At 43.7% G+C, this 23,818-nt stretch overlaps 1 protein-coding gene across 2 annotated transcripts in view; it reads left to right on the top strand.

Moving 5' to 3' along the window:
- The window catches only part of CDH10 (cadherin 10), a 204,368-nt gene extending 183,245 nt beyond the window's left edge, over positions 1 to 21,123 (top strand). For both annotated transcript variants that reach the window (XM_090049942.1, XM_090049943.1), the window contains 3 exons: positions 2,101 to 2,209; positions 12,570 to 12,821; positions 20,106 to 21,123. In XM_090049942.1, the coding sequence (XP_089906068.1) occupies positions 2,101 to 2,209; positions 12,570 to 12,821; positions 20,106 to 20,599 (855 nt within the window). In that variant the 3' untranslated portion in view covers positions 20,600 to 21,123. The remainder of the gene's footprint in view (positions 1 to 2,100; positions 2,210 to 12,569; positions 12,822 to 20,105) is intronic.
- The last annotated feature ends 2,695 nt before the right edge of the window (positions 21,124 to 23,818 follow it).

Below are 23,818 nucleotides of genomic sequence, written 5' to 3'. Positions count from 1 at the left end.
TTTTATGAGCAAATAAAGGTCAAGCTAAATCACTACTTAGATAGAGGACCTCTAAAAATATATACTGTTGTTGCAACAAGTCAGAAATGGATGAGTCAGCAGATGGCACATTCCTATATAGAGACAGAGACACCCTGATGGAGGTGATGTAATTCATATAAAAATTGCTGTAATTAAACTGGCAGGTGGGTGATACCTATAATCTGTGAAGCATTTTAGGATTCTTTGGGGACCACATATGATTAACCATATAGCTATAGTTAATTTATTGTAAAGTGCCCAAGCACAGCATATCTTTAAAACAATAATATATTATGCATATATTCAAGGATCTTCTACCAACCTTTTGTATATTTGCCAAAGGAACTGCCCTTTATAAAACAACAATGTAACCATTAAGTGATCTCTATTATTGATTAGTTTTCTTTGATATGCAGGATTGCCAGAAATGATAATATTTATAGGCTTTTATTTAAGCAAGAAATACACCTGGAAAAGGACAAAAGAGAATTATTGAGGTAGATAGACAGGAACAACTACATGAAGGCATTCAGGATGGACTAGAGTAGAGAAGCAGGGAGTTAGTGAAATATTTAAAGCTAGACAGAAGGATATTATCGTAGATGAAACATATGATCAGTAGTGACAAGAATTGTAATGTCTGAGAAATGTACATACTTGTGAGATTGTGCAGAGGTTTTACTGAGCACATCATAGTGATAGAAGTGTTAGACATGGCATGGAGATGAAAGGCTTGGAGGACCAGTTAGATTGTGAAGTTGACAACTGTTGTGAAGAAGCAAGAAAACATAGAAAGTTCTAGAAGAAAGTTGAATTCACCTTGTCAGGTTAACCTTGAGTAGGTGCCTGGAAATTTATAAGAAATTTTATCGGGTAAAGAGAGAGAGCTTATTATTGAAGCTGTGCTGTTGGAAGAAGTCATCCTGATATTGAACAGCAGGTTCTCATTTTGTGTGAGAGAGCATTTATAATAGGTAAGGACCAAGAAGATCAATGAAGAACTATATAGCTTCACTAAATTCTTAGATAAAAGAATACAATTCAGGGGCTCACCATTACTTCCTACAACACCGCACAAAAGCTTTCTTTGGAAGTCTGCAGTCCAATTATTGAAGAGGCCTATTGCTACTTAGAATAAGAGATCTACCTGGGATTGCAGATCTCAAGTCTGAGGAGGTTCCGTTGTGGGTATATCACTATGATATTCCAAAGTTGAAAAAGCTATTCAGAATAATTGTTTCTTCAAAAACATTTTCATTTATATCATAAATACATATATGTTCTATGTTGAAAATGTTTCAAAGTGGTTTCTGTTTGTAACGTTTGACAGTGATCAATTTGTGTTTTCTCCTTCCCCTTCCCCTGCCCTTTTATGTTATGAGTGTTTTCTTGTGTCTGGGGTCTTTGTTGTTTTGTTTTTGCCACTGAGTAAAAACCAATATTTGGTGTTTGGAGTTAGGAAGTGTTAGCTTTTCCTTGTTTTTCTACCCCTCAGATACTTTCAGAACTTCCTCAACTTTGCAAAATTTAGAGCGTAAAAATTAGTATTTTATTTTTGAATTTGGCTCTCTCACCCACCTCAAGTTCTGAAAATATTGAAAAAAGTAGAAAGTAAAACAAGAGAGAAAGGTAAAAGAAAAAAAGCCAGTTAATTGACCATGCCAGCTTGTAAGATGCTGGATAGCACATCTTTTACTGTACTTATTTTGAAATTGACATTTTCCCATGAAAAATGGTTTTGATGACACCCCATTTTTCATCAGAAAAATCTCAGTAAAAACAGGATCTGCTTTTACAGATATATTTTATAAGTATTTATTTCCAGTGACTTCTGTATGATGTTTCTAAAATTAAACAGAAAGACATGAACAGGATATATATATATGGAGGCTCACAATTTTTAAGGAAGTGTGCATATAGTTTGTTTCTTTCTTTCATAAAAATACCTGGTTTTGGATCATTTGATTTGAACATTCATTGAGTTTTATGGTATTGGTAAAATACAAGTAAGGTTTTTAAGCATTGTTTCTGTGGATAGCTATATCACAATACCACATTTCTTCTGTCCTTTTTCTGCAGTTAATACAGACCATAAGTGCAGTAGACAAAGATGACCCCCTTGGAGGACAAAAATTTTTCTTCAGTTTAGCTGCTGTTAACCCAAACTTCACTGTTCAGGATAATGAAGGTAAAACATGTCTACCCCCAGGACATGCGATTTATCTTTAATTTACTTTTAATTAGCACAGTTTGAATATATTCCTGAAATACCTGAACACTTATTAGTAACAGGAAGAAGGGAAAGAGACCTAATGAACTACTTAACTGCATTACATAAAACAAACAAAAGTAATATTACTCTTTAATTATCAATAAACCTTACTGCATCATGATCCTAGTATTGCTTTGTCTTGATCAGTATTTTACATTCATGGTATTTAGTATGTGGAAAAAATTGGGCATCATTACAGCTTATGTTATTGTTTACAAAAAATCACTGCTGGCAGTGGGTAATATTATGAAAAATACTTTAAAAACCCTAAATGGCAAGTTTACTCTGAAAAGTAAATCTACTGTTGGATTTACATGCTTTGCTGCAAAGCTAAACATAAATCTACCAAATCACCGTATTTTAGGGATGACTGCAAATCAAATCTCAAGGAAATCAAAAGAGTGTGTCTAAACTACACTATCCAAATGAAGTACAGTTTTGCATCTGAAGCAGAATGGCTGGTTCTTGATTGGTTCATTTTTATTATTATTATTTCTGTTGCTAGAACAAGCAAGACTGCCAGTTTCCCAAAGGCAAGACCCAGCACTTCCTTTTTTAGCACTTGAAGTCATTGGTAGATTTTTATTGTTTGTATTATGATAGTCCCTAAGAACCCAGTCATTGGCCAGGGATGAACAGTGGTAGGCACTGTAGAAGCAAACAGGCTGTGTCTCAAGAAGCTCATAATCAAATTGTAAGAAATGAAGCAACATAAGACAAGGCAAGGGAGAACACAGAGTAGCCAAACAGATCCCAAGATTTCATCTTTGAAGTCCCAACTGTTATATAATTGACGCAGCTTTGAGGGATTAGGCACACAATTACCACTGAAATTAAAATCTACTTAGGTGACTTCTAAAGGTGACTGATACCTTTGGTCTCTCCAGGGCAGGAAGCAGTTTTCATCCCTTATTAAGATTCTATGCATCTCTTTCTGTCTAACAATATACAAATATTTCTGATTCTCTTAGGCCACAAAGCATTTGGTCTTTTTGTTTGAAGATGCTCAAATATGGAACGCTAAAGGGAGCACAGTGATGGTAGATTAAAAGAGAGAAAACGAGGTCACTGAAGGTTCAAGATAAATACTATATGTTGCTTGCATATAATCATTTATATAATCTGTCCACATAATTTGTTCATCACAAACAGAATATAAATTGACTAAAGGCATATAAGAGACTCACCTGAAGTCACTAAAGCTTGTTATTTATACACATTCAAGAACAAATGACATTTCATCTTTTCTTATCATTAAAGTGCTTATTTAGAAAAGAAAAAACAACTTGTGTTCTGCAGAGGTGGTTGTTAGAGAAAATGATGATAAAGAGTCAATTCAGAACATAGGTTTGAGGTGGACAAATACACACACACAGAAACAGTAAAAATTGTAAGTGTCTTGATCTGTGCAGTAATTCATTTTAATAAGTCTTGGTTTATCTAATCAGTCACCTTAATTTATCCTTCAAAAAAACTTTGATGCAAAAGAAAAAAATAAGTTGTCCTAGGTTTTTGTCTCTGAAGCTTCCCACACTGGTCAGCTTCCACTACTGAGATGTTCTTCAAGATGTTGGTTTGGGGTAGAAATATGATGTCTTATAGAGAGGATCAGGGGCAACTTGAGAAAAGAGATTTCCCTCTGAGATTCCTCACTGTTTTTCATAGTCCTGATCTTCCCAGGCTTCTTTTTCTGTTCCTTTGTAATGATGAATGGGGCTATAGCTTTGGGTGCATCCACATGTGCTTGCAGCAGCTCAAATAGAAGTGGTACAAATTTGAGCTGGGGCTTTTTACTTCAGTGCATGTACCCAGACATGCACTTTGTTGTGAAGCAAATTGTGCCACTTGGGGCAAAATAACCCTGCCTGGCTCCTCCCAGATATGCAGCCAGGAGGAGCACCTGTGCTGGCCTCAGCAACATAAAAACCTGCCCTAGCCAGCAGCTCAGGACTACTTGCTCTCAGGAGCTTCTGAGGGAGACCTGTGTGAGAATTTGGCCACACCCCTTCCTGTCCCAGGCTGCTGCTGCAAGCTTGGTCTCAGGAGCTTCTGGGGAAAAGATTACCAGACCCCTTCCTGCCTCTGGTTACTGCTAGGTTCTGGCTTACTCTTCAAGCTTTTTGGGGTAAATTGGCCACATCTCTTCCTGCCTTGGGCTGCTGCTGTTGCTGCCCCCATGGGAGGGAGGTGGTCCTCTACTGCACCCTGCAAGCCACTACTTCCCCTTGGGGGAGGCACATTGCACTGCACTGCACTGCACCCCAGCTTCTGCACTCTGCCAAGCCACAGTGAGGGGACATCCTGGGGGGAAAGTCTCCACTGTCTGTGGGCCCCTCCCCCACCATCACTGCCAGGGCCTAATGGTGCTTGGCTTGCCATGGCTGCCTTGGCGGCTATCCCAGCCTTCACCCCCACTTTCACCTGAAGCACATCCTGAGTGGCTGAATTGGACAGCTGCTATCGCTGTTGCTGCTATTGCTGCTGTCTATTCTGTTGCTGCCCCCTCTGAGGAAAGAGGGAGATTCACTGTTGCACCACCCTGCAACACTCAACACCACACCTGCATTGGATTACTCCCTAATTGACTGATTGCTCCTGCTTGCCCCTCCCCCATAGCTACCTCACTGCATCTGCTCCCGCTTTGTTTTCCTGCCTATTGCTCTGCTGCTGACTGCCCAGCTGGAGGCCTGAGGGGCTTCTGGACTGATCTTCAACAAACAAAGCTCCTCCACCACTCCAACCATCTCTTACATCTGCCTCAGCAGCCTTCCCTGTGTGTTTTTGCCCTTATGTGGTAAGTCCTGTGGTCCATTCCCTTTGCCCTGGTGTTTGGTGTTTGGCTAAGTAAGCTAGCTTGAGTCTCCCCAGCCCTAGTGTGAGTGTGTGTGTGTTTTCCCATTCCTCAAGCATAGCCCTCCCAGGTTTTTTTTTCCTGTGGGACTGTAGCTCAGTGAGCTTTACCCCCCAACCTCCCTGGCCCACTGTATATTTTGGGTTCCTTTATTGTTTACCCCTCCCTTATATGAAACAATGGCAGTTCAGAAACCTTTGAGGGGGGGCAGATGCCCCCACAGACCTTCCTGCAGCTCCCACTATGGAGGCAGATCCCAGCCAAGACCCTGAAGGTAGAGTCTAGCCAACCTCCTCTGGGGTAGAAAAACCTGCAACCTCTGCTGCAGGGGCAGGTTGGACTCAAGCAGGGAACCAACAGGGCTAGGGGGTCTCCTCTGGCCAGGCCTCCCAGGAGGGGTTCTCAAGCTGCATCCCCACCACCAAGAACCAAGGGCAAAGAGTAGGAAGGGCTCCTCTTCAGCCTTGTCCACATCTGGGGGTGAGAAGGGCAAGGGCTGTGCTCCCAAGCCTATACCCCTAGTACCTGAAGGGAGCAGGTGTACTACACCAGCCAGCACACCCACTCAGCCTGGCCCCAGCCCCAGTCCCAGTCCCATCAATGCGGCACCCTCAGCAGGGAAACCACAGCTATGCATAGGCAGCTATGAGGTGACCTGAAGCTGCAGGGCCTGGATCCTCCACCGCCAGCCCTTCCAACTTGGGCAGCAGGGCCCCCTTTTTAGCACTCAACCACGGACATGGGGCGAAGTGCCAACTGCCCATGCAGGAGAACCTGCACTTTGAGACCTGGGTGCAGGCCCTGGCTCATGTAGTCGGGGTCCCCAAGGTCATGGGAAGGGGGTCTTTTTCCTTGCCTTGGAGATGGCCACACAAAAAGCAGTGGAGAGGGGGTGGAGGGTGAGTAGGTTCCCCTCAAACCCCTAGAAGAGCCAGGGACCAGGGTGTTCCTCAGCTCTGTGCCTCTCTATATCCCTAATTTGGCCTTGCTCCCTGAGCTCCAAACCCTGGGGAGAGTTATCTCCCTGGTGGTGGCCCTCTCGCTGGGGTGCCAAGACCCTGGCCTCCATCACATGCACTCTCTCTGTCACCAGGCTATGATCCATCTGGCAGCGGTAATGCATCTGGAAGCTGAGGGGTGCCTTGTGTTTCCTTTTCAAGGGACCCTCGTAAGGGTTTTCTATACACTGGGGGACCTGCGGTGCTTCTGGTGCTGCCCCTTGGGGCACTTGCATCATGAGTGCCCCATGGGCCAGGAAGAGAGGGCACCCACAGGTCCCACTGTCAAGATGGGTGCCCCTGCCACTGGTATCCCTCCCCCTTCAGGCCCCCCCTGGCACCCCAGCCACATCATCTAGTCCCACTGTGAGGACTCTGCCCCCAAACCAAATTTGGTGCTGTCCTGGGGAGGGTAGCAGCAGTGAAAGGGAGAGCAAGAGTGGGGGCCCCCTGCCCACTAGTCATGCTCCCACTGTAGCTGCCCTAGCTCCGCAACCCTAACCTACTGAAGCCTGTCCACCTGAGGACCACCCCATGGCTCAGTGGGTACAGGTCCCCTCCAGGCACAAAGCCAAGAGGAAGGCCCAGGTTCAGTTGGAGCCCTCTGACATGGAGGACTCCTCTCCTCACTTCCCAAGACCACCAAACAGAAGGAAGGAGCAGCCTAGTTCCCAGGAACCTCCCTGGCTGCACCCAACACCTCACCCCCCCTGGAAAGATCAAACAGGTAATACCCATGGAGGAGGTTTTGGGGCTGCTGGACAGTCCCAAACAGGATCTCATGGATAAAGCCCTTCATTCTGCTGGCCAGGGTCTACCCCCTGAGACAATGGGTGCTGGGGCAAAGGAAGGTCCAGCAGCAGAACCCCCTGCCCACAATGACCTGGGGCAGATGGGGGCCCTGGGGCTCATCCTGGTGAGTCCTGAGGAGGGAGGTCCCCTTTCCCAAACCCCAAGGCAGACACCAAAGCCACCCTGATGCCTGATGTGTCTCTTCCCTCCCCCTTCCAGAAAAGCCTCACTTCCAGCCTGCCCCCTGGTCTTGCACCAAAGGGACTCGGGTGGGGTTTCCTAATCAACAGGCCAATCTTGTTGGGGACCCTGTACAGAGCACCCAGGGCTTCATCTCTACCCTAGCATCTTGTAAAGGAGCCGTAGCCCCACCCTTACCCCCACCCCTGTCCCAAGGGGCTGCAGAGCTCTCACAATCCCAACCAGAGTCTGGGGTGTTAGCAGACTGGGGGTTCAGATGGTGCTTAAAGAGCCTGTTGAGCCCCAGAACCAGGAGAAGGATGCCTAAGGACTGGCAGACTCCATGGAGCCTACAGAACTCTTGGTCCCGGTGGTCCCCAGGGGTGAGCTACTTGCATTTCTTGACCACAACTACACGAAGCAGTGGACCAGCAAGATACAGCTCACCTTGGACCACTAGGGAGATTTTGACAGCATTCTCGCCACTGCGAGGGTGCTGTTGGGCAAAGGCAAGGGGCCCAAAAGCTGCAACACCTGGATCTATAGGTGGGCCTGCGGTTTCATAAATGTCCTCTATACTTATCGGAGGGTGCTGCATGAGCCAGCAGACCCCACACCAGGTGTTGAGATGCATGAGGCCCTTGCTGAACCATCCACTCCACCACCCCAGCCATGAAGTCATTTAACATCATAACCCTCTATGTCCATGGCTGCAGAAAGGGTCTCCAGAGACGTCGGGTGCTCTCCTTCCTTCAGGAGTGAGGTACCCCGTGCTGATGAGCCTAATTCCCAGCTGGAATGGGGAGGCAGTGTCATCACTGATGGATGTGATCCATCCTGACAAGATGTACATGGTACCTGGACATTCCATCTTCAACAACTTGTACTTATTTTGAGACCTCCTGGAGCTAGTACACCAGTAGGGCCTGTCTTTCATCCTCCTATCTCTATACCAGGAGAAAACATTTGACAGAGTGGATCACGGGTACCTCACAGGCAGGCTGTGGGCCTTTGGCTTTGGGCACCGCTTTGTGCAGGCTCTCCAGGTGCTGTACACTTCTGCAGAGATTTTAGTCAAGCTCAACTGGACCCTGGTGGAGCCCATCCCCTTCAGGAGAAGGGTGCATCAAGGCCAGCTGTACCCCTTGGCCCTGGAGCCCTTCCTTGTTCTCCTACAAAGGTGGGTGGCAGGGTTGATGAGCAGGGAGCCAGTGGTGCAGCTGGTCCTGTCATCGTATGGTGATGACATACTCCTCACAGTCCAAGACGCAGGGCACTTTGCACAGGTGGAAGCCTGCCAGGCATTGTACTCAGTGCCCTTCTCTGTCCAGGTCAACTGGGTGAAGAGCTTTGGCCTGGTGATGGGTGATGGGTGGCAGGTTGGCACACTCCCACCCACACTCTGCAGGATCTGCTGGAGCACAGGCTTGCTGCTCTACTTGGGGGTCTGCCTGTCCCACGCAGACCCTCCCCACTGGAGAACCGGCACCAGCTAAAGGGTGGTGGAGCAGCTCTGGACATGGGCAGAGCACCTGAAGTGTCTCTCCCTGCATGGGAGAGTGCTGATGCTGAACCAACTAGTCCTGCCCATGCTCTAGGCAAGCAGTGGACCTCCCTGTGCCCTCTGAGGTCCTGGTCTCTGCCTCCAGATCCCTGGCAACACTTGCCCAGGGCACTGACCGGCTTGTCAATCCCCTCCTCTGGAACCCCCAGCTGGAGGTGTCAAGAGCAGAAACACCCTGCTTTTGATAGAGGTTGATCCTGGCTGGTGTCATCCATATTGGAGACCAGCTGGACTATGATATGCAGGAGTGGGTGGACCCCACTGTGCTGGCCCAACGCATGGGTCTACCCATGACATGTGTGACCTGCCATCTGGTTCAGGATGGACCTACCTCCCAACACCCTTGCCCTTGTCAACCAGGTCTTGCATGGTGGCAGTCCCCCCCACCCCCCACGTCCTCCAGCCCACCAGAGTTTGGCATGGGGCTGGTGCCTCCCCTGCCCTCACAGAGCTCTTCACTCCACCACCTAAGCCAGCTGGAGGACACCAGACCTTTTCCACCACCCATCACCACCACCTCTACATGCTCATGTGCCACACAGTCCATCATGCTGCCCTTATGTCCTGTCTAGACACCAAGTGGCAAGACCTACTTGGCAAGGGCATGGCTGGGGTGCCCCGGTGGCTGAGTCTTCACTCCAGCCTCATCCCATGAGATCCTGGGCACCTCAGCTGGAAGCTCTTCCATGGAGCCATTGCTGTGGGCATGTATGTGGCGAGCTTCACAGGCACCCTGGTCTCCTATCCCTTCTGTGGGCAGAGGGAGACACTGTTACACATGACCTTTGAGTGCACCAGGCTGCAGCCCCTCCAGCTCCTGCTTGCCAACCTCCTCCTGGCCCTGGCCAAGTGAACTGTGTACTTGACCAGGAAGGAGGCTCTGGCTGGGAAGGTGCTTAGAAGCTGTTGGGTTGCTTTCCTCTCACTTGTCCATGCATGTTTCCAGGCAGAGCACCAGTGGGCTACATCCACAGGTCCCTAGGCTGCCTTTGAGGACTGGTGGATGTGGCCCAGGGGGCTCTGGTCAGTGTTCCTCTCAGGCCTACTCATTTTCATGTTTTGACCCTTTGACCCTCATGTTACTCCTGTCCTGTTTTTTGACTTTGTTGTCCCAATTATTTTGTTGTAGCATTCACCCGTTAGCCCCCATACAATAGGGGCTACTAGTTACCTGGGTCAGCCTTAGGGCCCATGGTATTTGAATGTTACAAATAGACAGGAGCTTTTGAGGCCCGGCCATTTGGTATCTGGGGACACTAGCCCCTTGTGTCAGCTGGACTGCTGAAGCAGCATCCCAAATTCACTTTTTAAAATACCCCAAAATTCACATTCTTTGACAATTAGAATAAGAGAGAGAGAGAGAGAGAGAGATTGATCAGATGGACAATGTTTTATTGCTATAGTTACAATGTTAAAGCATTTTGGAAGCCTACCAGTTTCTCTAGCATCATAATAAAAGAAATCCTAAATATTTATATATTTAAACCATTTGCTTTTGGTTTCCTTATCACATGGTGGGTGTGTGATTGGAGAATGTGGGGTGGGAGGATATGGGTAGGTGTGGGGGCTGCTTAGGAGGTATGGGTCCCTTGCCCTCCACAGGGCAGAGCCCTCCACACAGCACATGGACTGCCCTGCCTGCAGGGTCCCAGCCCCCCACAAGGGGCTACAGCCCTCTCCCAGTCTCCAGACTTCTGCTTGTTCTCCTACTCATCTTCTGCCTCCTGCTCCTTCCCCTGCTCATCTCCAGCCTTGGGAGGCTGGAGATGAGCAGGGGAATTCATCTCCAGAGGCTCATCTCCAGCCCCCTGCTCATTCTCCTGCTCTGTTTCCAGTCCTTTGGAGGCTGGAGATGATCAGGGGAGCAAATTGAAGTGACATTTGGGACACTTGTGCACTGTTGGCAGGTCTATTTTTTGTGCTATGTAGACATGAATTGCGTGTGTCCATAGATCTATTGTAGATGCTCAGTAGGCTATGCACTAGCCAGCTAGCCATATGACTATTTTGTGTTAGACCTCAGAAAAGGAGGAGCACCTCTCACATCTTCTGTCCCAAACACTTAAGTGTTTAGAGCACTCACCCAAGAAGCAGGAAGCTCAGGTTCTAGGGCCCCCTTCCACAGGAGAGAAAGTTTAAAAAGACAGCTCTCTGACTTCCTGGAACAGCCTCTAACTACTATGCCACTTCTTAGGCCGCGTGTAGATGAAACGAGGAGCATGTGTGCATGACACTTTAAAGTGGGTTAAATGCTTTTGCACCACTTTAATGGTATTGGTGTTTGCACGCTTTGCTGGCATATTGCACAGTAATTCCAGCTGCTTCAGCAAATTCAGCATAATACATCTTAAATGACTTGGGGCACAGCAAACTAAAACTCCTCAGAGGAGTGGAGCAAAGCTCTATAACCGTGGAGCAAAGAACTGGGCTCCGTGCAGTTCAGGAACTCTGCAGAAACCCATGCAGGCAGACTGGCAGCAGCCTGGGAAGGTGGGCCCGGTGCTTCCCTTCACAGCTGCGATGCCCCCCGGGACCACACAAGCAGGGTGCCTGTGGGCAGGTGCCACCTAGGGTGGGGGGTACTGCTGCCATGGAGGGAAGCACCAGCCCTCACTCCCCCATGCCCGCAGCCCAGGGACCACTCCACCTGCTAGCAGCTTGCCTTCCCCTCGCTGCCACCAGAGAGGCAGGTAAGTTCACGTGTGTGCACAACATGGGGGTTTTAAGGGCCCCCATTTCATCTACACATGCCCTTAGATATTATCCAGGACCCTATCTAAGCTGCTTCTTTTGAAGATGGCCTGCTGGAGGGCAGAGAGAGATAAGTGAGTCTAGAAGGAAAAAAAAAAAAAAATCCTACTCCTTTCCATCCACCTTAGTTAAAAAATATGAAATACAAAGTGCAGTGGGTCAGTTTCAACGGGAGAGCTGCAGAAGGACCTGAGTAGTGCCTAACCTGTGGCCTTGTGGTTAGAGAGCTGTGTCCTGAAATCATTCTCTAGGTGATGGGGCCCTACAACTTGGTCTGGCACCTTCTAGGCAGATGCCCAAACTAATCACCCAGTAGGGCTAAAACATGATTTTGTTTGTTTTTCTGCATTTTCTCCCTCTTAGTGTCACCTCTTACTAGTGTGGTGGCCAATTGCACATTTATTTATTTTGCTATTCTTTATTACAGGTAAATTATAGAGTGGTAAAACATTGCACTGAACATACAAAAACATCTCATAAGTAAGCTCACTTCTCTAGACTGCTTAGGAATGCAGCATTTAAATTGAAACTTTCAGATCCTTGAGACAATAACTCTTACAAGCAAATTTCAAGTTTAGGTGCTAAGGAATTCAGTATATTGTGCAACAGGATGTTGAAGGTGTTTAACTCTAGGAAATTGCTTATCTATTTTATAAATGGCATTACTCTCGGTATTAGCAGAAGGCATCTGAATTAAGAACCTTTCAGAAGGCATTTGAAAAGAGTATGTGCATCAGACACAAAGTGAAAGATATTTTTTTCTGGCTTGCTGCAGCTCCACTCAGGAACACTAGCTGTGGTCACTGAATAATTTATGCACTGCATGTGAACAAGCATAACATCATCAGGCTTTGGGGAAGCTGTGAACAACTTCATTTTTCCCCTAGAGTTTTATGATAGCAGAATCACAGCTGCCTTTTTTGGCCATAAAGTGGCAAGGGAAAGCATAGATCTAAGTAGCAGAATGACTTTTTCATCACTTTCAAATGGTAACAGAAAAGAAGGATCACTCTAGTGTCAAGGAGTCCAAATTTTCAAAATACTTTAGTGAAACAAAGCATCTGCTATATACAGATAATTTAACAAGCATTTTACAGTGTTATATTAGATCCTAGCCATATATGTTTTTAACTGTTTTAGATAATACTGCCCGAATTCTGACGAGAAGGAATGGCTTTAGTCGACATGAAATAAATACCTATTTCCTACCGGTGGTGATATCAGACAACGACTACCCAATCCAGAGCAGTACGGGCACGCTGACTATTCGAGTGTGTGCCTGTGATAGCCAAGGGAACATGCAGTCCTGTAATGCTGAAGCTTTGCTCCTTCCTGCTGGCCTCAGCACAGGTGCTCTGATTGCCATTCTCCTCTGCATCATTATACTGCTAGGTAAGAAATGAGCTAATACTTCAGAGTTAGTCTGCCTGATAAGTTGTAAGCTATATAACTTTATATGTGTAGTGATTCTGTTTTGTGTGATAAGATTCAAATACAGTGGAAATAAAGATGAGATTACGTATACTTTTATGAACTTCAGTATTCCAAAATCCTATTTCTAGGTGAAAACCAATGGAAGTGTCAGGTTGTTAAATTATTTCAACAAAACTCAGTGTGCAGCTGTTTACAGTGAAGGTGTTCTCTTGAGACAGGTTTAGGAAAGTTGAATAGCATAGCAAAACTCAAATCTATGAACTGAGACTTGAGTCTTCACGCTAGCTTTTACTAATAGAGAATTTATTTTCAGTCAAATAATTGATTTCTAGGACTTATACCTCTTCACGCATATGAAAACATTAGCTATACCCCTCTCTAATAGGAAATGAGATAAAAGTGGTATGAAATGGCTCAGAGAGTACTTAGTATTTTTCATCTTATATTCACCCAAGGTTCTGCCTTAATTAGAGAAACAAAATTTCTTTCTCTGTAAACTAGCATAGCTGTTTCTCTCCAACCTATAGTTCTCCTGAGTGCTTCACAGGTACCCTCCACAGTGAGCTGTACATGTTAGTTTAAGCACTTGAACATGAATATTTTTTTTGCCATAACTGTGTACCCACCTCTTCTTCTGTCTTTGGGATATTCAGAGATTGAGGATATTCTCATTCCTCAGTTCCTCTTAACTACCTTGGCTTAATACAGAAGTTCTCTAGTCTGTTAGCTTGATTAACATCTCATTTTCACAACATTCATTTTACTACTTTTTAATGCATTTTCTCCCCTCTTTTTTCTTTCTTTTTTTCCACTTTGCTCTGACCATTTTTCTCTCTCTGATATTGGCATGACTTTACTCGGGTTGCTTAATATAAAGATATGTCCGTCCCAATAAAGGACTGTGCTTGCCACAGATGGGTATGCCAAGTGCTTTTGTGGTTTAGGGAATTCTCACATTTCTGGGAAATAAGATATCTACAAATTATTCAGTTCCCAGTCTCTGGGCCTCCTAAATAAACCTATGGTTTTGAAGTGCAAGACAAAGTGCAAGTTTTGGTTTGGTTCAGACCTCCTGGGTATACAAACTCCCCCTGGAGAAGAACATCTGAGTTCCTGATGCTAGAGAAATCTTCATCTGGTGAAAGCAGGCTGGAGATCTGGATAAACTTCCAGGAAAAGATCATCATCCTGGAGCTTCTTAGAGGAGGCTGTATTCTCCTTCTCTTCATGAATCACAATGTTGCTTAGAGGCATAAATGTCCTGGCATGGGGACCTGATTGTAGAAAATATATTTAATAGGTACTGAAAAGACGTAAGTACACACACCCCAAAGACTTCTCTGATTTATATCAGGGCCTTAGTCAGAAAAGAACTGGTAATCTGCTCATCTTCTGCTCCAACACCAAGGGCTACAGGAATAGTACTAGCTCTTCTACTGAGACCTGGTGGGACCTCAATAACTTCCTGCCTGCCTGTCTAGCTTTCTAGTCCTGATATCTCATGTAGTTCCACATTTCATAACATTGAATATTCCCACTGTCCAGCCTGAACTAGAGTCCCCATTTTTCCTTTGTCTCTACAAAATCCATAAGCTTCTGGCGTTACTCCAATTAGGAAACTATTCAGATTGGGTACAAGGTATCACTAGTTGAGGTCTCTGTCAGATTGTTTTCTTTTAACTATGAGGATGACTGCTGTTTTGGATACACTTACCTGTGTGCTTCATATCATGGCCAGGGGAATCCTTCTGGAAAGATGTACTAGGTCTCTAAGGGGTGCCCTGTTTATCAGGGCACCCCTCGGGGTTACTAGAAACAATGACCATAAACTGAAGGAGAATAGATTTAGATTGAACATCAGGAAGAAATTATTTATGGGGAGGGCTGCCAAAATATGAAATAGGATTCCAAGGAGGTGGTGCTTTCCCGTACTTGGAGGTTTTCGAAAGAGGATTAGACAAGCACTTGGCTGGGGTTACTTGACCTCAGTGCTCTTTCCTGCCCAGAGCATGGGGTTGGATTCAATGATTTAATAAGTCCCTTCTGACCCTAGAAATCTATGAAATCTAGACTCCTGGATCATGCTTTCTGATTTTGGCCCACTGGGTGAAGGATTCATTTCCTGTGTAATTCTTCTGGCCACATTCAAAGTGATTCCAGGTATAGGTCCCACTCAGTCATTAGGGCTGTGCGAGGCTTTGGACCATGCTTCAGATCCTGAGAAGCTTCAGACACTTTGGTGTCTGAAGCAGCATGGCCGGATCAAAGCACTGGCTTCCTTAGACTTTCTGAAGCAGTTTGGAAAAGCTTCAGAGCCACCTCAGAGATCCGGCCATAGTATAATGGGGAATCAATCACAAGTTTTGCCTGTCAGCCACTTGAGGTACAGTTCCCCGCAAACCCCTGCGCCTATCACCTTGAAATTTGGCAGACTTCATGGCCTCAGCAAAGGTGACCACCCCTGCAGTTTTCACCCCTCCTGTGTTGTAACACATACACGTGGTATGAGTTTTTTGCTTTCAAGAATTTGGGGTGCAAGTCCCCCTGAACCACTGCACCAATCTTCTTGAAACTTGGAATGCTTCATGCTCTCACCCCTGCAAGTTTCATTTAAATCAGACAAAAAAAGTTATAGATATTTCATTGATTCCACATTACACCCTATCGCTGGATCCCTCAGGCAGTTCTGAAGCTTTGGAGCCACTCTGGCCGGATTGAAGTGGGAACCCGGTCCGGAGCTCCAGATTGGATCGCTGGCATCCGAAGTGGCTGGATCCGAAGCTGGATTGAATAGCTGCCTACTCGCATAGGCCTAATAGTTGTCTACTCAGTGCCACAGTCCTTCCTTACACGGCCATCAGCGTTATGCCCCTAAAATAGGAGGGTTCTTCACACAGTCTCTAGAGTGGAAGAGTTGCTCGATCCAAATCTGCTGTAGTCCCTTGAAAAGGCATTTGTCTTTCCTTTGGCACTCTCCACACTGGAAGGGCTTCCAGGTCCTCATGAAGTGGATGGCTGCAATTTCAGTGGAGGAGGATGATAAGCCCTCGTATCAGTTTATGGAATTTTGTAACAGCTTTACCTAGCAAAATCACCCTCCCCATTATTGACTAGGATTGCATTTCAGGCACTAGTTTTTACATAAGGCTGAAAGACAGTATCATTTCCCTTCCAATGGTATACAACGTTTCTGCATGCCATTTATATACCATCTCTCTTAATCAGAGAAGCACCTTTCAAGATGATAAGATGGGAAATTAGGAACTAAAGAGATTGGATTTGATGAGGAAGAAGTCTTATTTCTTTACTAGTTTACAGTTCTGAATATTCAGCTACCACACCTTGTTAGCCTGGTATGATTTTAGAATTTATTACCTAAATTGTACCGCTGACACTGAATCTTTATCAGTAACTGTGATTGCTGTCATTGAGAGAGTGCTCCTGGTTACAGGGATCTGGTTTTCCTAGGGAAGTGCATAGTCTAGTGAAGCATCTTCCTTTTGAAGACACAAAATTTTGAAATGGTGAGAATTTTCACCCTCTCAATAGCCATCCTATCCTCTTTGAGAATGTATGTAATGCTAAACCATGAGGCAGAAGTACTAACCTTATCCTAACGAGAAAGGCATCTGCTCTGCCTTTCACATGCCACTGCCCAGAGCTGTCAAGGAAGAACTTGAGTTTCTAAAGAAGAAATACCTTTCATTGGCAGCCTCTTTAGCTCATCCTTTTTTGGGGCAACATTTTGATGGAGTGGTTAAGGCAGGCAGCTTGCACTCCGAAGTTCCACTTTCCTTTTTATTTCTTCCTTTGAGAGGCCACAACCAAAGTAGCTTGGATTACTCAGACCCTCGAACCTTCACTGGGATTGTCACAGTATGGGTAACCCACCTGTAACAGGTCACCATCACAGAGTAGTTGCAAGCTCCTGGAGGCCCACAAAATCTCCCTTTTCCTTGTTCACCGTGGAAACAATCTTCCCTTTACTCACCCACCATGTGTTGATGTTTATTTTGGTTCTCAAGGGAAGACTTCCCCAGGGCTTCTCAGTCTGGTCTTATTACAGGGAATACCTAGACATGTGGATCTCTTGCCTTAAGGGCTAATTGCATAGCTCCATACCTCCCCTACACCCCATGCCTCCCAGATTTCAAATCTCCGGTCAGGTGGGACCCTTGTCTTGGTATCTCCAGGCCACTCCTGGCCTTTCTTTTCCTCTTTTGTTGGGGTTTTAGTCTTCCCTGCTTCCACCCCTCTACTCTGGCTGGGCCCCAGCCCAGGTCTTTGCCTTGAGCCTGCACCAGCAGGGCTCAAAACAAGCACACATGCCTGGAGATACTAATGAGAGCTCCAAAAACCACCCCTTAGAGTCTCAGCTCAAACCACCAATATAAATTGCAATGTAAACACTAAGTCCCTGAGCTATAACATAAGAAGAAAAATAAAGGCTCCAGGCCCACTTACCAAGCATCTCTTTCTCTCCCCAGTTTGCTCTGTCTTGTTCCCCAGGCTGCAGAGCTGTTTTCTCCAGCCTCCTTGGGCATTCAGTATCCCCGCACTCCACAACTCTCAGCTCTGGCCCCCTCACTCCGGTGGCTCAACCCCAGGGCTTATACAGCTCTGGCCTGAGTCCTCTCCCAGTAATGTGATGCCCTGGTCAGCTGTTCTGCCAACTGGTTGTGCTCTAAAAATGCTGCCCTTAAAAGGGCTGCACCACTTTCTAGTAAAAGGGCCAGGGTTCCCTGTTACACCAACTCATACGAAACACCATGGCTTACCTTTACCATTATGAGTGGCTAGTGAAGGGCAGCTCTGCCTAGCACATAGCAGAAACTGTCCAAAACATTTTCCATCAGATCCACATGCAGGCCCTCATAGTGAATACCCAAAAAGTCAAAACTAATTGTAGTTTGGAGTTTAAATGGATATTTTAGAATTTTTCAGTAGACTTTAACTAGTTTCAGACTTTACTGGAGCGTATTGCATAGAATGAAGATAATCCTATCACAATTAGACCATGTCTTATTCAGCCTAGGAAAAAATGCCTCCTGCACACTAGAAAATACGTTAGAAGCATGCAATCATGGTTATGAGCCATGCATAAGCCTAGAAGAAATCCCCTGGGTCTGGAGGTAGTTGTTACCATGCTGATCAGATCCTCTCTCACTTGGTAAAAAGATCCAACAAGTTTCTGCAAAGAGGTTCTGTTTTTTCCCTCAATTTTCCCAACAATCGTTCTGGTAATGTATCGTCTATGTGGAGATTACATCTGAATGCAAGGTCACTTTTTTTCTTCCAAGGAAACAAAGTTACTTATCAACATGGAGGGCAGTTCACAGTGCTTCTCTGACATCCCTAAAGCATACTGCCCAGTATCACTATCCATTCTTGTAACACCATAACAACCTTACATATTGACAAACGGGCATAAGCTTCTCTTCTTTCCTCCTCCATACATGAAGGCAGTCTTCCTCTAGAGCTGGTACATCTGTCACTAGAAACATTTCCCAGCCATACACCTTCCAGGACTCCAGCAAACACAAGTGGAGAGTCTCAGCAAGTATCTCTTTTTATATCACCAAAGAACTTAACCTTCAGTTTATTTCCTCTGACTGAAACTATCCATTTACCTCTTGGTTCACTGAAGCCCCCTGTACACATTATGGGTATTGTACTGGTTAATTGTGCAATTACCTGAAGTCAGCTACATGCTGTGGCTGGGGGGCTCCCAGCTCCCTGAACCATATCCAGCATAAAACCCCTGAGTCCTAGAGATTATGGCAGCCCCAATTCCCAGGACCAAGGGGTTTCAGGCACCCAGATACCTAGGAGCATCTGGGGTACTGGAAACTCCTGGGGCCAGAAGATCACCGTAGGGATGATTCCCTCACTCTGGGGTTGTGGAAAAAAACCCAGAACTAGAAGATTGCTGTAATCTTCTAGTTGAGCCCCTCAACTAGGGTGCATATGGCTCCCAGTCATGGGAGCTTGCCTCTTACTGGTGCATGTAGAGCCTGGCATTGGACTCCCTCTGTACTGGCAATAAGACACGATGGGTTCTTAATGTATGGCATCGCAAGAAGCACTCTTGTGTGAATTGTGCATTAGATCCCATCATACCTTTACTTGTATATGTAGAAGGGGCCTAAGAGTCTAGGGGAAGAATCAAGCTATAATCACGCACGATTCTCTCTTCATCCCATAGTCAGGCAGACCTTTACCTTCCCACTGACTCTTTTAATTCCACAAACGTGCTGCACAGGACAGAGAGAGGACTGCATGACTAGTTCTTCTCAGCCCAGCTGACATGAGACAGATCAGTTTCCCAGGCCTCCGCATTGTAGCAGTGAGGTACATTTTTTTTACAAAACTTGATTGCTGCATCTTTACTCCTACCAGAATAGTGGGGAAGATACTTCATCCAGGTTTACACAATCTGCACCTTACAATCTGGATGCTGGATGTTTCTTCAACAAAAAAATTCAGCTGTTCATCTTCCATCAGACATTCATACATAGTGGGAAAGACTCTACCAGTTTAATTTACCTTCTTTTTGTGATAATGCTATGCAAGTACTCTCTTTCCCCAGAAGATCCCTTTATTCTAACTGGAAAACATTAAAAGAAGTATAAGGGGAAAAATGTTTTTCACTGTTAGTTCTCTCACCTTTACAAAAAGTAGGTTTATTTAGTAGGAGGTTTTTTGTTGAGGGAAATTAACTAACTTTGTGACTTATATGACTTATATGACAAAAGAAGAATAAACAGTTGACAGACTAGCTGCTACATACTAACAGCACACACAGACATGAGCTCTTTCCTCCATGCACGAAGGCAGATTGCCCCTGGAAACTGGTACATCTGTCACCAGACATATACCAGACAGCATTATACTTCAAAGTCATGTGGGAGAAGGGAGGTAACATCCTTTACCTTCAAAGTAGACATGACCACTGTCAAATCATACAAATTCCCTAGCCAAAGTTACACAAGGTATTTTAAAAAGGCCTTTTACTGAAAGTACATAATTTACTATGTAGAGACACCAGTTGTTCCATACTACAGTAAGTACTGTAAGTGTGCAAAATAGTGTTTTGTCAATCATTAAAGGAGGATTTTATATGTATCCATGACTCAAAAATCAGGACTGAGACATTACAGTCAATCTGTTGTGTTTGTTAAACTTGCCACTGAGAATTTGTTAAACGGAGGTCTTTGGTTTATCTGTTCTATTTTTTTTAAGTTATAGTGGTGCTGTTTGCTGCTCTGAAGAGGCAGCGAAAGAAAGAGCCTCTGATCCTGTCTAAAGAAGACATCAGAGACAACATTGTGAGTTATAATGATGAAGGCGGTGGAGAGGAAGACACCCAAGCCTTTGATATTGGCACACTGAGGAATCCTGCAGCTATTGAAGATAAGAAGCTTCGACGGGATATTATCCCTGAAACATTATTTATACCACGGAGGACTCCTTCAGCCCCAGATAATACAGACGTCCGAGATTTCATTAACCAAAGGCTAAAAGAGCATGATATTGATCCCTCTGCACCACCGTATGACTCACTTGCAACATACGCCTATGAAGGAAATGATTCAATAGCTGAATCCTTGAGTTCATTAGAATCTGGTACTACTGAAGGAGACCAAAACTATGATTACCTCAGAGAATGGGGCCCCCGGTTTAATAAGCTAGCTGAAATGTATGGTGGAGGAGAAAGTGACAAAGACGCTTCTTAACCTACGATACAATATGGTTTTGGTTCATTTAAGAGGAAGTAACCTTACAGACACCTTCTCCACTCAACAATATTTAACAATCAGGAAGATTTTCCTGCCACTCAGCACAATGGTTTTCTTTTTAATATTGATTTCAATTGTTCATTAATGTCATTTATTCTTTCTAGTAGGATGTCACATGGAATATATACAGCATTTTATTTAATCACATTCCAAGAGCCAAAGCTATGGAAATTCAGTGTTGTCCATTTTAGTAAGTAAAAGATACCGTACTTTCAGAATTTTGAACAGGGTGATACTCCCCTTAAGCAACCTCATGTACAAGCCGCTTCTGTTAGGTACATGTCTTACCCTTGCAAGTGCAGCTTTTAAGAAGGCAAAGAAGAAAAAATAATATATCCTGGTTCTGTACATTAAAATTCAAACAAAATGTACATGTGGTGTTAATAAGTGTGATATGCAGCTGGTTTAAAAAAAAAGTTTGTGCAACTTCATTTCATCAAATTCTATCTGCCAATGTTTTATATTTATATTTTTGTATTTATTTTTAAGAAATAAACCAGTTTTTACAACTACATTGTTTCCTGCCTGGATGTTCTGGGAAATGAAACAAAGGATCGCCAGTGGAAGGAGTTCCAAACTCAAGCTTGTAGAGAGTTTGGGACAGTATTGCTTTTTTCCATCCCTTTCATATAATATTAACAAAGGTCCACCAACATTTTAAGGTACTTGTGTTTACAGAGAAAAGGAGATACCAGATTACGGGATTTATGTATTTGTTTGATCTTAAGTGAATGTCTTATTAACCAGAAATAAGAAGGGAACCCATACCTATTGGCAAAATTTGCTCGTTAGTTTTGTCCAGGAAATAGTGGCCAATGTTACATCTGACATGCATAACTTAGTTCTAAATTACATGAACGGAACAGTCCTACCAAACTTCAGAATAGAATCTGAGAGATATTAGGCCCCAATTCTTCCTCAGGATATATTAATATAAATCCCTGTGTTCATGCAGCATCCCATTAAATTCAGTGGAACCAAAATGGCCAATATGTAAAGATTTGTTTTAAAAACTCCTTTCTTCTTTAATAAAGCAATTTACTTAATTGATGGCAAAGCTATATAGCTCATTAGACTGTAACTCATTGCAAATAGGATATTGATCTTAAAAGGAGACATACTGACAAAACTGAAAATGTCCTCTGTCTACAGAGCAGGGGCATTATCACCAACATTACAAGCATGCTTCAGCTGAGTTCTTTGTACTTTTTAGAGGGTACATGTATCCTCAGAAGCTATCATATTATAATGACAAACACTTAAGTGATTAGAGAATAGAATAGGGGCACACGGATTATGGTGCCCTTACTGGCTCAGGTAAACAAATTCCATATAATCTAATGAAAAAATGCAATCTGAGGTTCCTAAAATATTTTTTAAGGGAAAACATTTTATAAATTTTAACAAATGAAGATAGTCTTGTAATGGCAAGAAAGACACCATAAATTTAATTTCAAATTGCTACAAACACAAAAGTATCTAAAAGGCTAAATTCCATCTACAGCAAAATTGATACCAACAAGTCTGTAGTTAATGACATGAGTGCAATACATACACACTAGTCCATACAGGAAATGAAGATGTGTAAATGAAGCATGTAGAACTCTAAAACTCCAGATTCTTGCTGTCTCCAAGAAAAGTCAGACTTACGGTTGTGTAAATCCATCTATCACTTATACATGCAGCTCATGAGAGGGAAGCCCAGCATTTTTTTAGTAAACAATAAATCCCAAATCCCTCTTCAAACTCATCAGACATGAATTAACAAAAATCTAAAATATTTTGTCATGATTTGTTTCCTCTGTCAATGCATACAAATTGAAAACATGTCCCTTAATGAAAACAATAGCACAGTTGTTGAATACCAAATATATGGAGTAGAGAATTAAATAGTAATATTTGATAATAGCCATGCAACTATGCACACATGAACAGATAAAAGAAAAGATTTAATATACTGCTATTGCTTGACAGGAAGCATATTAGTCTTAACTCTATTGTGGAGGCTACAGAACATAGCTATTAAAAATATCTGCTTTCCAATATTACTTAAATCTTATGAATTTTTTAAAGAAAGTATAAGTATTCCCATCATTTGATTGATGATTCATAATAAATGTGACCTATTACTTTCATATGAAGACACCCTTCTTCAACTATGATATTATCAAGTGAAGATCATATCCTTTTTTTTTCCTTGATACTTCAGGTAAAATTAAAAACATGCATATTACAATCTCAACGTTATAATCTTATTGAATGGGAGTTATGCAAGTAAAATCAACTCCCAGCATAGTGAAAATAGACATCGGATCACTCAATAAGCCCGGCTTATAATATAGCCAAAATACATGCAGAAGAAAGTAAGAAACTAGTAATTGCCCTAGCCATGTTTAATCAAACACAATCACATTTGACAAAATTCATGTAGCTGTGCATAGAAAACCAAACACACCAATGCTCATCTCTATTCCAACAATGATGCTAGTCTTTTTTCACAGACACCTTTCCATTTTCTCTTGTGCTATCATGCAAAATTCCAGTAGAATCTGTAAATCAGCCAAAGTATCCTCTTTCAAATCTCTTTTTAAAGCTATTATCTACTATGACAATTGCATAATCTTTAACAGTGGTTATACAGCTGCTGTGCTGTGAGCTCTGTTTCTTGTGATAATCATGAACTTTTCTTCATGTTTTTATTAATTTTTTATACTAAACAAATGTGTATATATCAACTATATATATAAACTATGAACTACTTGAATATCTGTTATAGCAAGTAATCAATGGGAAAAGAAAAAAAGGGAAGGAAGAGAGAGGGATAGAAGAAGAAAAGTGTGCAAGAACTGATTTTTTAATTACCAAAACAATCTAAAAATTCTTTCCAAATTACAGTAAACTTTTTATAGCAGTTAAGCCTGATAAACGTTTCTCTTCATAAATGCCAGCTATGCCAACTCATCTTTCCAATTTTTTTCCTTTGGAGACATGTTACTCTTCTAATGCAGCAATATAACCCTGTGTACATGTGTCTACATTTGCACTTTAATGTACATTGGCCTATTTAAATGCACATCGAAGTGCCACTTTAAAAATGTGCTCAGTAGTTAATATGCAATAAAATAGCCTAATGCTCATTAGGTGTCACTTAAAAAC

The sequence above is a fragment of the Crocodylus siamensis genome, chromosome 5 (genome assembly GCF_052110815.1).
Source record: "Crocodylus siamensis isolate JL-2025a chromosome 5, ASM5211081v1, whole genome shotgun sequence".
Taxonomy (NCBI): Eukaryota; Metazoa; Chordata; order Crocodylia; family Crocodylidae; genus Crocodylus; species Crocodylus siamensis.
Note: the sequence above shows the minus strand (reverse complement) of the source record. Positions and strands in the feature narration are given on the sequence as shown.